This window comes from Manacus vitellinus, unplaced genomic scaffold (assembly GCF_001715985.3).
Source record: "Manacus vitellinus isolate BGI_N305 unplaced genomic scaffold, ASM171598v3 scaffold_4_pilon, whole genome shotgun sequence".
Lineage (NCBI taxonomy): Eukaryota > Metazoa > Chordata > Aves > Passeriformes > Pipridae > Manacus > Manacus vitellinus.
Genome location: NW_021940604.1, coordinates 33830150 through 33846129, shown reverse-complemented (window position 1 = coordinate 33846129; position 15980 = coordinate 33830150). Strand labels below are relative to the sequence as shown.

The 15980-nt window shown below is 39.2% G+C and overlaps 1 protein-coding gene across 1 annotated transcript in view; it reads right to left on the bottom strand.

The window, feature by feature from the left end:
- Window positions 1-15980, bottom strand: part of ME1 (malic enzyme 1) — a 165101-nt gene that overhangs the window by 3319 nt on the left and 145802 nt on the right. The window contains exons 10-12 of the mRNA XM_018078070.3: window positions 11145-11250; window positions 8223-8365; window positions 5504-5677 (exon numbers count right to left, since the gene is read on the bottom strand). Of these exons, the coding sequence (XP_017933559.1) occupies window positions 5504-5677; window positions 8223-8365; window positions 11145-11250 (423 nt within the window). The remainder of the gene's footprint in view (window positions 1-5503; window positions 5678-8222; window positions 8366-11144; window positions 11251-15980) is intronic.

The following is a 15980-nucleotide window of genomic DNA, read 5'->3' as shown; positions in this document are numbered from 1 at the left end:
GCTGAAGGGGGTCTTTGCTTGATTTTTCACCAGACTGACCAGGAGAGGAACAGTGCAGGGATTTTGATGCATGTCTGAGAGCGGCATCTCCTTTATGGCTTGAATATTCCTGCTTCATCTTCCTAGCAACACTGGAAATGTTTTGTTGCCATCACCAGCAATGAACAGATCAGGAAAGCACAGCAAGCTGGAGAAGTTGGTTTTTACTGTTTACTCATTGGCCACATGCAAAACCTTCTGTTACCACAGAGTGTGAGGACATTCTGTGCAGAGTGAGGAGACACTGCTTGCACTGTCTGCTTATGGGCTTACTTCATGAACTTCCTCTATTCCTGCAACAGAGACCTTTCAAGAAGCAAAGGGTCGTGGGGCTGCCTTTGGGACTAATGATATTTCTGGTATCATCAGGAAAAAATTTGCCTGTCATTTGGGGAACAGAAAATTGAAATAGAAAATAGCCTTTTGTGGTGATCCAGATGTGGATATAAGAAAAACTCTGGTCTGGATAGCATCTGATGACAACATGTATGACCCAACAAGACGTTCTGAAAACACTAGGAAAATCTAGAAACACTGAGGAATGCAACTGATAACAAAGAGAAAGAAAGAAGTGCACTTTTGAGGGAATTTACTCTGAAGATACTTGAAACAGAGCAAACTGCTTCCAACAGTTCTTGTTGCATATGGGAAATATACATTACTTGCAAACAACTAGAATAGCCTCAGAACACATGCCTGGATAACATCAATGCATCCCTTCTGGCAGAAGTATGTAAGTAGATTGAACTAAAGTAACTCCAGGTTCAAAGAGAACCAAAGTCCTCTTGTGTGATCTAACTGCATGTTGGTAGGTGTTGTAAGTTTTTCCATTTGGAGTGAAAATGCAATCCAGAAGAGTAATAAGAGATTATACTCTTCAGTATAACAAGTACGGGAAAATTACTTGCTTACATTTAAATCTGATATTGAGGAATTTAGCACAGGAAAACCCTCTAGGGGGAGCTAAGAGAACGTGAAATCTAGTTACTGCTCCCCATAATAGTAACTGGGTTATTTCATAATGATACACAGCCCTTTGATGTGCATCTGAATGAGTAAAGAGGAGCTTGCAACATGAAATCTCTGATTTTAACAGTTTATCAGGGCTCTGTAGGAAAGATGGAATCTGAAGAAATCAACAGCAAGCTGCTGTTAGTGTAATGCATCACTGAAAAAAAATGGTTCAGAAGTGGAGTACTTCTGTTTTGTGATGGAGTTGATAGAAAGTAACAATATTTAGGCAGTGCTTGAAGTGGGAGAGGGAGCAAGTTCAACTGTCTAGATGCCACGCTGTTCCTTCTGACATAGTCCTGTAACATCATTAAAAACTACGTAAAACCACAGAAACAAGCATTTTTCAAAGAGAATGACACCTTCATGTGGTCTTTAAAAAACACTCCTTGAGAACACCAGATCAGTGGCAGGGGAAAAATGATGAATCAACATTTGGAATTATTGAGAAAGTAAGAGGTGACACAGGAAATGTAACTAAACTAATATATAACTTCACAGTGTAACACTGCTCACATACTTCAAACAAGAATGGAATAGAATCCAGAGTGGTATAAAGAATAACAAGGATGATCAAAAGGTTATATTTTGTACAAGGAGACAAAAAATAATAAAATAAACTTGGGAGAAAAAAAAGAGAAAACAAAAAAAATGCAAAAGACAACTGAAGGTGAGCATTTTTTATGGTTCTATAGGGAAACCAAATCATCAGACAGCAGAAAATTGTGCAGAACTCATAATCGTGACACTAATTGTCAAAAGATGTTTGAATGTATAAACATGTTTAAAAAGCCACTAGGGTCATTTATGAAGGAGAAATCCATACAGGGATAAAACATCCAGCACAGGAAGGCCATACAGTACAGGCTGCCAGATACTGAGGAGCCATTTCAGCAGAAGGATCACTCTATTTCTTCCCTATTTATCCTCCTTTCCTTAGCTTCTGCTATGATTACTTTCACAGGAAGATACTGGGCTATTTGGATCTTAGGTCTAACCCAATATGGATATTTTTGTTTTAGATTTTAATTAATTCAAGGTTTTTGTAGAAAAATTAGCTAAGCCTTTTTGCAGAACCTAAATGAAAAACAACCAAGACAAGACAAATGGCATAAAGCAAGTTGGGGCCTCTTGGTTTTTGGAGGACATATTCTCTATAATGAAACAGGATTATTTCTGGAGAACTGAACCATAGGATACACATGCCAAGAATATTTCATTAGTACGTAATTCTCTGTCCCTTTTGTTATGTTTGGTAGGACTTAGAAGAATACGTAACATCCCGTGTCATCACAGAGCAATTGCCTGCAATTAAGAGGTATTACAGTTTACAGTACCTTTGATTTATCATCCAAAATCAAAGTTATGTTCTATTTTACTTGGCAGGAAGAAAAGAACAGGGAAGTAAAATCTGTTGTAGTTACAATAAGCTATTTGTGACTTCAGTCATATTTAGTCGGAGAGGTGGCAAAGCAAGAAGACAGGAGGTGCAGGTATGCAGCCTGGGCTGCTACTTTTTATAATTTCTTTTTCTCAGATAAGCTACTGCTACAATCTAAGAAGGTCCCTCTGCCCTAAAAAAGGCGTGGTTTTGGTGCTTTAAATTTTGCAGCATCTTGGATGCTTTCATTTCAAATGAAGACTACTAAGCACTATTCTAAAACCCACATGAAACTATTCTGATTTTATCCTTCCATTGAAAAAACCCAGGAAAACAAAACAAAAAAAGCACTTTTGGTTTGTACTGTAATTTCAGCTAGGGGCCTACGCAGCCCTCCCAGTCTTCACACCCCTGACATGTCTTCTGGCAAAGCCTCCTCCTTCATCCATGAGCTGTTGCCATGCCCAGTGAGCTGCAGCTCACCCACTGCTCCTCACATCCATAAGAAGACCACACGTGAACGCCCTGAGCTCCGAGCCGTAAGGCAAGAGGCTATCCGGGGATCTCACCACCAACAGAGACTTTCTATGAGAGATAAAAAATACATTTTTACATTTCAAAGTTTTCTACGGATTTTATTAGAGGAAGGCAATTGTGTAGCAAAACCTTTAGCAAAAAAGAAGAGTCAGGAGAGAACCTCTACCTCAAGAGAGAATTTAGAAGCTTCCTCACCATTTCTGACATTATTTTACTTCCCTGTTAAATTTCTTTGTTCAGAAAAGACTTTTTTCTGACTTCTCACTTGGAACACAGTTCAATCCACATATGTGCTACCTTTCATCCATGAGAACTCTATGTATAGGAACCATTTCACACAAAACAAATCGAAGCAACTTCTACAGTGAAGTAGGACAACTGTGTAACACAGCAGTTTAGACTGGAAAGTGAGGATCACTGTATCCAACTGAAATTACAGGGGAGGATTTAAAGGAAAGATATAATTATCCAAAGACTTAGGAGATGGATCATTGCCCTCCTAAGATGGTTAAAGCCAGTGGAGACAGTCTGGGCCTTTTGCTAATTTTAAAGATGGAAATTGTGAACATCTTTCTTACAGAGGGCAGGCTTCTGGCAAACTTTTTTAAAGATGCCTATAGTATGCACCTTAAAAAACCTGTCAAAATCCAGCAAGGGAAGCGTGAGAGTGCCACCCTTTAAGAAAGCTTCATATGACACACTGCCTGTCATAGAATCACACTGCCTATCAGTTTCCCTTGAGTGATAGCCAAGAGCCATTGTCTTCCCTTTAATCCATGAAGAAGACAGAAGGAACAAGAATCTGGAATGCAGTATCCCTTAGAGAAGCTGCAGGAATTGAGTCAGGCATTCACACATCTGCTGATTGGTGCAGCTTTTTTTTCTTTTTTATTGTTCTGCAATTTTAATGTTCTAATTTCATTCCTTTGAGCCTTCCTCTGCGTGGTACCTACACTATCCATGTATTCCCAAGTGTGCTTACACAGCTTCTTTGAAGACTAGGACACTGCACATTGATAAAGTTCTCTGGATTGTAACTGGTATGAGCTGGACTGGGTAGAAATTCCCACTGAAGTGAATCTAGGTCAGTTAGAGTTAATGTGGTAAATTGAGGGTAGCCTTCTTCTTTATTTACATACCTTTTAAAAAACCCCAAAGCATCAGTCTTTGAATTACTTTGCATGGACATGGTCAGACCAACATGCACTACCCAGGGCTTTCTAATCCCCGAACCTAGGCTGTTTCTGAGCAGGATGAGCTTAGGAACATGTTCCTGGGAGCTGAGTAGCCAGGAGCTTATACAGGGATAACCCCCATCACTCTGGATAGAAGGAAGCTGAGTCCTATGAGGCTCATTACATTGATCTTGCTACCAGCCAAGAGCAGAACCAACAGAGGCAATGGAGGAGACAGGAACTCTAGGACAATGCGGAAAGAGAAGGAAGAGTGAGTCTCAGAGGCAGGAGTGGTAAGGGTGCAATGACGCTGTAGCAAACGAGGAGCAAAGATGCTGGACTGAAAAAAACACAAAAAGTTTAAATTTTCTTAAGTGAGAAACAGCTGAAGAAAGATTAACATTGTTTTGGGGAATTTTTTTGTAAAAAAAAAAAAAGTGTGAGAAACAGCTGAAGAAAGATTAACATTGTTTGGGGGAATTTTTTTGTTAAAAAAAAAAATGTGTTAAGCATTTTATTTCAGCTCCTGATGCCCATTTCTTTTGTTTGAATAAAAGATTCTAAAATAATAAAGACCAGATTCTTCTCCCATATATATTGAAGATACAATCCTGTGCATTTATGATATCATAAAGTAAGACAGTGGATGTCAGATTTGGAACAATCACTGGAAGTAGGTGGTGAATGGCTCCCAGAACCAAAAGTGTTTGCTCTCTGTTCATCTCTTGCCCACTGAGTTGGAGATAAAGGAAGAGAGATCACATGTTGGATAATGTCAGAACAAAGAAGGAGAAGAACCAATGGAGAAAACGATAGGAAGGAAAATGGGAAGAATAATATCACATTTGTGTAGAACAGTGGTAGAAGGAACTACAAGGCAATGGAGCACTTCCACCTGCTGTTGACAAGGGAGGTCCACAAAAAATTATGCCAATGGCTCTACTAAAAAAAAAAAAATTGAAAGAAATTAAAACAATTTTTGTAAGCAACACACACGTAAGTCATTCCAAAGCTACTAAGATCAATAATAATAATTCCTTTTTATCTAAAATGAAACCTCTGTGCCTGTGCATGCAAGTACATATGTGCATTTACATGTGATAATACAGTACTGAAGTCTTTCTCTTTTTTCCTTCCCAATAGAAAGTGAACTTTATGTCAGATGACCTCAAGTATTAACTTTTTTAAAACAACTTATTAAAAGAGAATTTATAAAAACCAACATGCTTTGCATATAAAGGCCTTACACGGGAAACAGTATTTTTCCAGTTTTAAAAATAAAGTTTAGCTGTTTCTGTTTAATTGCTCAATAATACTAAGCCACTAAATAAAGGAATTTAAATAATTTTGAATACAGTACCTCAGCAGTTGTGAGGAATACATCCTCACCGATATGTCTCAGTCCACATGAAATAACGCCAAGGGCAACTCCTGGGAACACATAGGAATTGTTACCCTGTCCAGGATAGAGAGTTTTTCCACTTGGAAGAGTGACAGGATCAAAAGGACTTCCACTGGCAAAAATGCCACGTCCCTAAATTGTAACAAGAAAGGCAAAACAAGCATGTTAGATGAGAGATTGCCGTTGAAATATTTCACACAGCCTTCTAAATATCCATCACTGTGGAAGCTGGGTTGCATCTATTTAGTATCTTTTCTGAGGGTGTTAGAGCTATTTGACCGAATATGGCTCAAGAACATAAGGATGCTGATCCTACAAATCACTGGTGATTCTCTGAGACTGTCTGATGTCAGAGAGTAACAGCTGCCTTATTCAGGTAAGAGCTATCCATACAATTTAGAAGGGGAGAAACTGAAAGCCAGCACTCATTATTCACTTTGTGAGTCCATGCCAGCAGAAGGGTACATGGGAAGCAAGTATGCATCTGGAGCTGTAAAACTCAAAGTGGACAATACAGTCATGGTAGCAACAGGTGATGCTACTGGATTTCTTTTTCCCAAAAAGAAAAGCATCCACGAAAATGACACCAAGGCAACTAAGTGTTGCATTTTTGGGTGGGGCAATTTCTGAGGAGCTGTGAGCAGAGCTCTTTGTTCTTCCCAATTCCTATTTCAGGCCCTTGGGCCCACTCCACAGCTCAACAGAACAACAAATGGGCAAGCTCTGTTCCAGGAACATCACCTCACAATGTAACCTACAGCACATGTTAGTGTGGGACCTCCTCTGCCTGGACCTCGTGGTTCCCCTCTTTGTAATATACTGAGCAGGGTGAGGGCACCAAGTCAGGCACTGGTCAGTACTGATGAACCATTAGAATGTTTCCCAGCAGATTTTTGGGTAATGACAACTAGGACTGTGGCTGACAGGGCCCAGGCACCATGCCTGGTGCATGTAGGCAGTACAGAAGAGCCAGCCTTTTTGGGGGAATTAGAGAATTTAGCCATAGCGGTACAGGTTACACCATACCACTTGTCCCAAGGACAAGACAACTGGCTCTAATTCAGTTTATGTTGTAACTTGTGTGGGACCTCAGTATGTTTTCCCAGGACCCAAACAGTGGCCCATGTGCTGGCATAGCACACATCAGGCAACTGCAGGGAAGGACAGAAGCCTGTGGAGTGGCCCAGAGGTAGCAACAGGGCTCATGCTGCTAGTGTATTGACATTAGCTGAGAGGAATACTAGTCCTGGTGTCACTCGGCAGCCTGCACAATTACAGTTGTGACACCATCTGAGCTGTGAGAGATGGGCTGCCAGGGAGCTGCAAGTCTTGACGGAGCATCACTGTTCCCCTGGGATGAGGAACACCCTGATGGGAGCAGATGCCAACACTATCAAGTGCTGTTGAGCAGTGGCAGAAGACACACCTCAGAGGTGACTCTCCCACAGCACTGGTGGTTCTCCTCAGATCATTCCTGATGCACAGGCAGAGAGAAATAATTTCTGCAGTTTGGACTAAAGAGTGGAGTGACACTGCACAGGCTCTGTTTCTGCAGGCCAAAGGCCCCTGGTTCTTGCCTCTCTGGGGAGGGAGCACCCTCAAATTTAAGCAGTGAATTTAGATGGAGAAGAAAAGCCAGCCTTTATTTATGCTAGCACTGCTGAAGTGATAAATGTCACTGTTAAATACTTCAGAGGCACTTTATATCAGAAATACCTATGCCTGTTTTAGAGAACTGGAAACGTGCATTTTAGAATATGCCACTCTTGCTATTCAGCTCTTCAGAAGAATATTCTGTTTGGTTTGTGTCATGCACTATTATCATGGCTGGCTTATTATATGTTTTGGTGACAGATCAAATACTTCAGTGTGTCTTTTGCTCTGTTTACCAGATGTGGTTATCCACTATAACCAATACTTCATGTAGGCTGCTTCCCTGGCACCTGCACTGTGCTGTAATTGCATCTCTGCAGTAGGGAGTAGACATGCTAAATTTGTCTTTTAAACACTGCAAAACTGTCATTCAAACTGCCCTGCATTTGACAAGAAATCCAAACACAATCCAGTAGGAAACACATACAGTCAAGTACACATACCTTTCAAATTTTAGACTGAATTACGGGATAACATGATTATTAGCACCTCTTTAATACAACAATAAATAAGCAAGCACAGTTCCCTTAATTTTCACCTGTGTTTCTATAATAGAAGTCTTTGTAGGAGGAGTCAATTACCCCAGTTCTTAATGAAGAATGATTTTAAAGATTATGTTTCATGAATTTAAGTATTTTCTTACCCTAAAGAGTATTTCTAAAATCTCACATGAAAAGCATGCCACTGTGTGTATATATTTCACAAAGTGGTGCAGTTCAAAAACAGGCATAAGGCTTTAATCATTGATGGCTACAGATGCTTCAGTTATAATAAAGGTTATGAGTCTTGCCTGACACCAGTAAAAGCTATTTTATGTTTTTACGAGAGCGCAAGCATGTAGAGAATTCAGTGCAATCGTCTTGATAAAATCCGAAAAACCTGTTACTTAATTTAACTAATTCTATTTATGCACATAGACATGATTAGTGCTTGCTACTCCATCCTCTGTCCTCCTCCCATTTTAAATTTAATTTCAGATTTACTTTTCAAAATGTATACTGGAGAGATGTTAATGTTTCTTTACCTCTGTATATTTGTAGCACTGCTCAGCAGTGCATTCTGCTTTGCTGGTAGGATTACTGAGAGCAAAAATTATAGGACGTTTGTTTAAAGCAGCCATATCCTGAAGAATTTGTTTAGTAAAAGCACCACCAACTGCAGCAACTCCTAAAGAAGAAAAACACACACATAACAGTAGACAAATGAAATCAGTTCAAGGTAGGACACACATGTCACTTGTAAATGAACAGAGCTCTTTTTACTGCCTATCTCCCTCTTTAAAATGGAGTGAAACCTTTTTCCTAACGTGGTTAAAATAAAGTTTTGTTTAAAAGATTTTGCAACAGTAAAACTTCAGTATTATCCCTAACATAAGGCAAAACCTATTCAACACTGTACAATCAGGTGAATTTCTCCTTTCACTTTTCTCAAGCCCTCTATATAACATAGAAATGTATCTCTCAATCTGCAGGTAAATCCAGTAATGGATAGATACAACTCTGGCTCCTAAAGTCTTATGCAACAGTCTGGATAGTTTCTCCCAAATCCAGTGTGTCATATTTCAGTCTTTTCTGACATGGTGAGTAAAGTCTCTGCCTTCTACAGCTGAGCTGAGCTGATGGATAATCCCAATTTTGAGTTTAAGCCTTCCCTGACAGCAATTTATTATTTTTTTAATACATCCCTTTTCATCTCACCAGAGACACTTTCATAGTCCCTATACTGTCCACACTTACAAATGCTTTTCACAGAACTGAATGCCAGTCTTGCAGCATGAAAGCATCTAACTTAGGTTGCACTCTGCTGCATCACAGACACACAGTGACACAGCAATATTACATTTTGGACCTCAGGCACTTCGCAACCAAAAAGGGGGCTGTGTGATATTTTTGAGATACCAGGTATACTCATATTTCTGACTAATCTATGAGAGCTGGCAATCCAAGCATAAGGTCCTTCCTCCCCACATCTTTACTGAAAAACAAATAAACAGATCTTGGAGGAAAATTAAGCATCTTTATTTTCCAGGAGGCTTCTCTCTCCTGGCTTGGAGAGAAGGGAGTCTCCTCCTTGCTCAGAGCCCACAGTGCCTGACACCCCATTCTGAGTGGGGGTGAATCTGAGTTTCCAAAGCAGGAAAAAGAGCTGGTTTTCCCTCTCTTGGGGGGAGTGGAAATGGATTAAAACCTGGACAGGGAGAGGAGAGCCTGGAATTTGGGTCAGTACTGTAACCTCTTGTTACTCATGCTCAAATGAGCATCCCAACATTGCCCAATCTAAAAGGACATTTTGGTATCTGCCTGAGGAAAGCACAAGGTCCTTGAAGGGAGATGAAAGGGGCCCTCACTGCACAGAGCTGGCCAGAAGGTCATGCTTCAGGACTAACATTTCTGTAAGGTGCCTCAGAGTATTTTCTGACTGATTCCACATGAAGTATGGTATCATCTGTTGCACAGTACTATTTTTTGCAACTCTGAGCTCTCTGTACTTCACCTTCTATGAATGGACAAGAATGCTTAGATGCAAAAGCTCTGCTAGACCAGCTGGGCCACTTTATGCTTGATGAATAGTTAATGCAGCCATGATTTTGGCCCACTTATATAAGAGCCCATTATACACCTTGGTTTCTGGTTAATTCTTCAGTTGCTAAATGTTTGATGCATTCTAAAATTGCTTCTGGACAGCCAATAGTAAGAATGACAACTATCTTCAAATATAAAGTTAAAACAAAATGCTCATGGACTATTTTTTTTTTAAATTGCAATTTCTTATACTGATTCAAACGAAGTTAAGGCTTTTTCTTGAGCCATCACAGGCAATGAAATGTATATGAGGATTTGCTGAGACAGAGCTAGTTAAAACATTGGGAGAAGGACTATCAACATATTTCCCCATTACTCCTGCTACCCCAGGGAAGATACTGAATGGCTAATCACTCAAACCAAAAATCCTCAATATTAGTTTTCATTGCTGTTTCTGATGGAAGAGCCTTCATTTTTCAGAATTGATAACAGAAAGTGACCTTGAGGGAGAGTCACATAGGTTTATATATAAAAATGACACACAGTAAACACCATATTTCATAACAACAAATTTTCCCTAAATAAATTTATTAAATAAATCCTCTAGACTACTTGGTCTCTGTCTTACAGTCACATCTTCCTGTAGCATAGGAAAACATAAACTTTATTCACCTCAGTCATGACCACTGTCAAAAGCAGATTTTACTGAACAACAACCATGAGGTCTAGGCATAGTCAGAAAGATAGCTCATAAAATGCAGGATAATTTTCACTGTGGCATTTCAGTTTTTCTAGCATCTGATAAATGATTTTACTAGCCAGATAATCTTCAAGTCTTATGTATAAAAAAAATTACTCAAGAGTACTTGCAGTTCATTCCTTAAATTGTCACTGAAATACAATAATCAAACTACAGAAAGCTGAGCAATCTGTTACTGAGATCACAATCTTGCAGCTTTTACAAAAGAAAAAGTCTTTGTAAAATCTGCATTTTGGTCTACATAAAGGACTGCTGGCTAAGGACCTAAATATGAGCAAAGACTCAGATACAGCATACTCATACTCACATAGTTTAATATGTGCTTAGCTCAGCTTTCTCACTCTAAGTTTGAGGCTGTTTCTACTACATCTACGTCAAATCAAAAATAATTTAGGAAGGTGGTAAGGTCCTCCATCAGATGTTTAAACCGACTCGGATCATCCTCTCTGTAAATGGGTGGCTCAGAGTGAAAGCAGTGTTACATGTGTGGATAGCTACTATTTGTTCAGTTGCTTAATAGAGTCCATTATGCGCCCAGTGTTTTCTAGAAACACACAAAGGTAAACTCTGTTCAGAGGAACTTGATCTTGCCTTTAGACAAAGCCACATCCCCATTTTTATTCAACAAAGAATAAGGTCATTGCTTTAAAGTCAAAGAAATTACCTATTAGCACAGATGGTTTTATATCTCTAACAATATCTTCTAGATCCTTCATTTCAGCATGTTCGTGGGCAAAATGCTGCTTCTCAGACGTTAATGAGGCACGCCCCTGAGTAAGGAACAAAAAGAAAAACATATTTATTTTAAGTTTAATGGAACCTAATATCCTGGGATAATCAGTTTACAAAGTATCTGGTTTAACACATCCTATTCTCATTTCTACTTTTGCGTCTATCATATTAAACAAAGTTACACTGTGCACAGTTAACATGCTTAGGATAATTTAAGACTAATCTATTTCTCTAAGCAGTAGATAATAATTTTACTTTAAATTCGTAACAGTTGTACAATACCAATCTATTAACAATTATATGAAAGCATCAATAATTTCTTCTTTGAAGCATCTTAAAGATGCTTAAAAATACTAATGATAAAGCATAAATATATATATAGAGCAAAGAGTGGCAGATATGCTGGGAAGGCAACACAAAAATAGTTTCTCCCAGCTTTTTCAGCTTTGCTCTTGTCTAAAAGTACACAGACTGTATGGGGGGAGTATACAGACTATAGGGGAGCCTATATTTTGCTTCACAGTGTTTAAGTTACTCATTATTAAGGATGGAATAAAAATAATTCTAACCAGATGTCTGGTGCACCACCATTTTTGCATTAACAAAATTGACTCAGCTGTGAAACAACTTTCGCTCTCATCTATACCAGCAATTTCCACCCACCAGTGCCCAACATGGTTCCCAAATGGAATATAATAGATGCTGGAGAAAGGGCTATAGAGTATCATTGACATGGACTGGCTGCAAAGAGGATTTGAGCTCACTATGGGTAATGTGGAGCACAGGGCAAGAAGGGGCCAGAATTTTTGAAAATTGTATTGGTTGTCTCAATATGCAGAGCTGTCTGCAGACAGGCATCTGAAAACTTCAGCAGAGGAGTTTAAAATGTGTACACTTCCACCCCTCATTTCAGTCTCATGCCTGCAGAAAATATCACTGCAAAAGCACTTCTCAAACACAAATCTAGAAGATGGTTCCAGCCTCTCAAACATCTTACAATTTCAGACAGAAAGAAACAGATTAAACAGATATATAGGAAAGTACATAAGGAAAACTGACTGCTAAATGTAATTTTGACCAAACAGCCAGAACAGATATATGTATTGGTTTCCCAGCCATACCTTTTCTGCTGATAAGATGAGAGTTGCTTTAATCTTAGCAAGTTTATTAAGACTACACTAAAGTATTGGAACAGAATTCCAATTCCACAATTTCACCAAAGTCTATGAATTCAACAACTTTGGCTCAATTTATGGCTTTGGATATAAGCCAGGATTAGTTTTTTAACGGCATTTTTTCTCCATTTTAACAAAACCAAGAAAGTTGATGCTACGTTTCAGACCACAATTCTGCAATGTGGCAACATGTGGCTGTGCCAGTCCCATCACAGAAGCTTCTCTGCAAGTTCTGGGACAGCCACTGTAAGAGCTGGTAGGCTGAAGAAAAGGCCATTTTTCGTTTCCAGCTGCAAGAAAAGCACTTCCACCCCAAGGGTACCATTGGAAGCTGTGGAAGGCTGTTATGTGGTTCGGACTGATTGAGCTGGTCTGCCACACAGGATGCCAGCTTCCCTAGGCTCATCTGTGATTAAAAGGAATTTCCAGAGATTTCTCTTCTACAGATTTTTATGTCTGGATGGGCTTATGCAGGTCTTAAGTGTTCTCCTAGAGCTAATAGCACAGAAACACTGAGATATGGGCCCTTGGTTTCCTTTGTGGATAAAATGTGAAATTCTCAGCCTCGAGGGAATGCTGCAATATTAATAATTTTTGGCATATTCCTGCTCAAATCATTCCACTATGAATACGCATTTTGCAGTCTGCCCTTTCCCAGCATCCCAGCAGATGTCCTCACATTTTAAAGCAGGAATTTTCCTTAATATTTTCAGGGGAAAATATGAAGCTTTCTTTTTAGTCAGCAAAGAAAAAAGCATTTATGACTACCAGGCCAAAAGCTTGTTACTAGGAATAACTCAAAATACTAAAGCCACTTTTCATTCTAAACCACTGCTTAGTTGGAATCAAAACACTCAGCGGAGCCTGACTTGGAAACAGATTTCCTGGGGAGCTGGGAGTTGGTGCTGTGGGCTACCATCAGATCCCAGGCTGCTTCTTCAGCTGCTTCCTTAATGGCTTATCGTACTGCTGTTGAGGAAGCCGGGTTTTAATCTGGCCTTAAAACACCTCGCCTCTAGGAGACTGCCTTGGGCTACCAAGAAAAAAGAAATCACCTCCAAGAGCTGTGACCAGCTCATTCTTCAGGCTGTAGCAGGCTGGTAGATGTGATCACCTCCAGGATCTGCATATCTGAGCAGATCATTTGGGAAAGGTGACCTTCAATTTTTTCCATAGTGCATAGCAGCCAAGAGATCAGGCTGACATCTTAGTGGATAAAAATGTTGATATTCTTTCACTTTTAGTCAAAACAAATAAAATCCTTCATGAAGTAATTACTTCTTCATACAGTTTACTACTTGATTGGCTTTTGAGGAGGTACTTCAATATTTTAAAATTAAGATAATGACAAAGCTGTTAAAACACTTTCTGATGCAACAACCAAGGATTTAAAGTTCTGACACTGATGATCATCTCTCATTTAATTAGCTACAAAGAAGTACTCAAACAGTAAGGATGTGATCCACTGCAACATTTTTCAGGCTAGCGAGATTAGTACTAGCCAGATGGGTCAGCTCAGGTCAGATTCACTTCTGCCTTATCTTAATTTCTATCTGTTCTTAATTTCACACATGAAATTCTACCATTTTAAAAAAAAAAAATCAACAAAAAAAAAACCCAAACAAACCCCCAAAAACCAAACAAATAAAAAACTCAACCCAAGTAAAATCCCAAACAATTTTAAATTTATTTATTTATTCAGCTTTGGTCTGAATTAGCTTAATCCCATTAGTCAGAATGAATCATGTCTCCAAGTAAATATTTTTCTAGTATATTAACTAAGAATGAAATATTAAATTATGTGGCTTAGCAAAAATAACAACAGTGATGTACACAGAGATTTTTCCTTGGAAAATGCTTATAAAAGAAATTCTATAGTTAGGGGTTTTTTTAATACATATTTTAAAATAGATTAGAATTATGGAATGGTTTGGCTTGGAAGGGACCTTTAAAAGGTCATCTAGTTCAACTCCCCTGCCATGGACAGGGACACTTTCCACTAGACCAGGTTGCTCAAAGCCGCATCCAGCCTGGCCTTGAACACTTCCAGGAATGGGGCAGCCACAGCTTCTCTGGGCAACCTGTGCCAATGTCTCACCACCCTCATTGTAAAAAAAATTATTCCTAATATCTAATCTGAATTGACCCTTTTTTATCTTAAAGCTATAATCCCTCGCCCTATTAGTCCATGCCCTTGTAAAAAGTCCCTCTCTAGCTTTCTTGTAGGCCCCTTTTGGTACTATAAGGCTGCTATAAGGTCTCCCCAGAGCCTTCTGTTCTCCAGGCTGAACAATCCCAATTCTCTCAGCCTTTCCTTATAGGAGAGGTGTCAGAAATGTATTTTAATTGCTAATTAAAATACATTTAAATAATTGATCCTAAAGGAGCTACATAACATGTCCCTAAAAACTGCATCCAAGATTTCAAGACCAGATGATTCGGTTACAAAACACCGATAATTCAGAGGACAGAGCTTTAGGCAGTAATTTTTTTCTCTCCAAATTGACAAATTGTCAAGTTCTGCCCTCTACTAAGTAGAGAGGTGGCAGCAAGAGTATGGCTAGCTTTCCTCTGTGCCCTGCCAACAGGGCAAGCAATGGCTTGCAGGAAAAACCTATTAAGTTTTGTGAATCTTAACCTCAAACTAAGGGCTTCCAGTCCACTTAGTACAAGCTTCCAGACATCTGTCCCTCAATGCTTCTAGCTGGACTAAGAAATTACAGAGGTTTTATCAGTCAGCAGAAAGAAGAGGATGGAGCCAAAATGCAGAAGTCTCAATTCTAGGTTTGTGGGTTTGCTGTCTTGTCTCCCTTCTGACACTGAAGAGATGCAACGTGGACGAACCTGTCAGTGTCGAGCTGCTCTGACTAAAACATCTTCCAGAAGCACAGAGCCCCTCTTCTGACATTTCTATTTCCAGCCATGGTTTAGCCAGCTTTTGTACTCTGGCTGCTAGGAAATGAGCTGTGGATGATCAACAGAAGGCAGCATAAATCAGAAACTGCTCTGGTCTTTTTGCATCTCCATAATCCTAAGATACTAGCATGACACACAGTTCACTGATATTTCCTTTACTCTTCTAATAGGAAAAAGAAAAAATGTGAAATACTCCATACTAAGAAAGAATTTGAATGAGCTCTGGTGTATGAAGCTCTGAGTCTTAAGTAGAAACATCATCTTCAGTCACATTTGGATTTGCCTTCTAAGTCCACTGTCTTGCTCTTTTAGCATTATTAAAAATTCATTCATTCAATGAAAAGGGCTCAGAAAAATCAGCTTAAAGATATGTCCTTTTCAGTACACCAAGCCTCCATATAGTCTCATTGTTTCACTGAAGCACTTCAATGCTCACCAAACAGGGGAGAGATTTTTCCAGGGGTTCTTATCAAAGGATGTTATTGCACTGTTGCTCAAATAGCTATATGAAGACTTACCTAGGCCAGACATCAGCTGTCTTAAGTTGTATTATGTTTTCTATTACATATAACATATGTAGATGTACATAGAGATATATGTATCTTTCCGCCATCAAGTGACACTCCCCAAATCCCAAAAGAAAGTCTTCCACAATGAAATCCACAGGTGAACTAGAA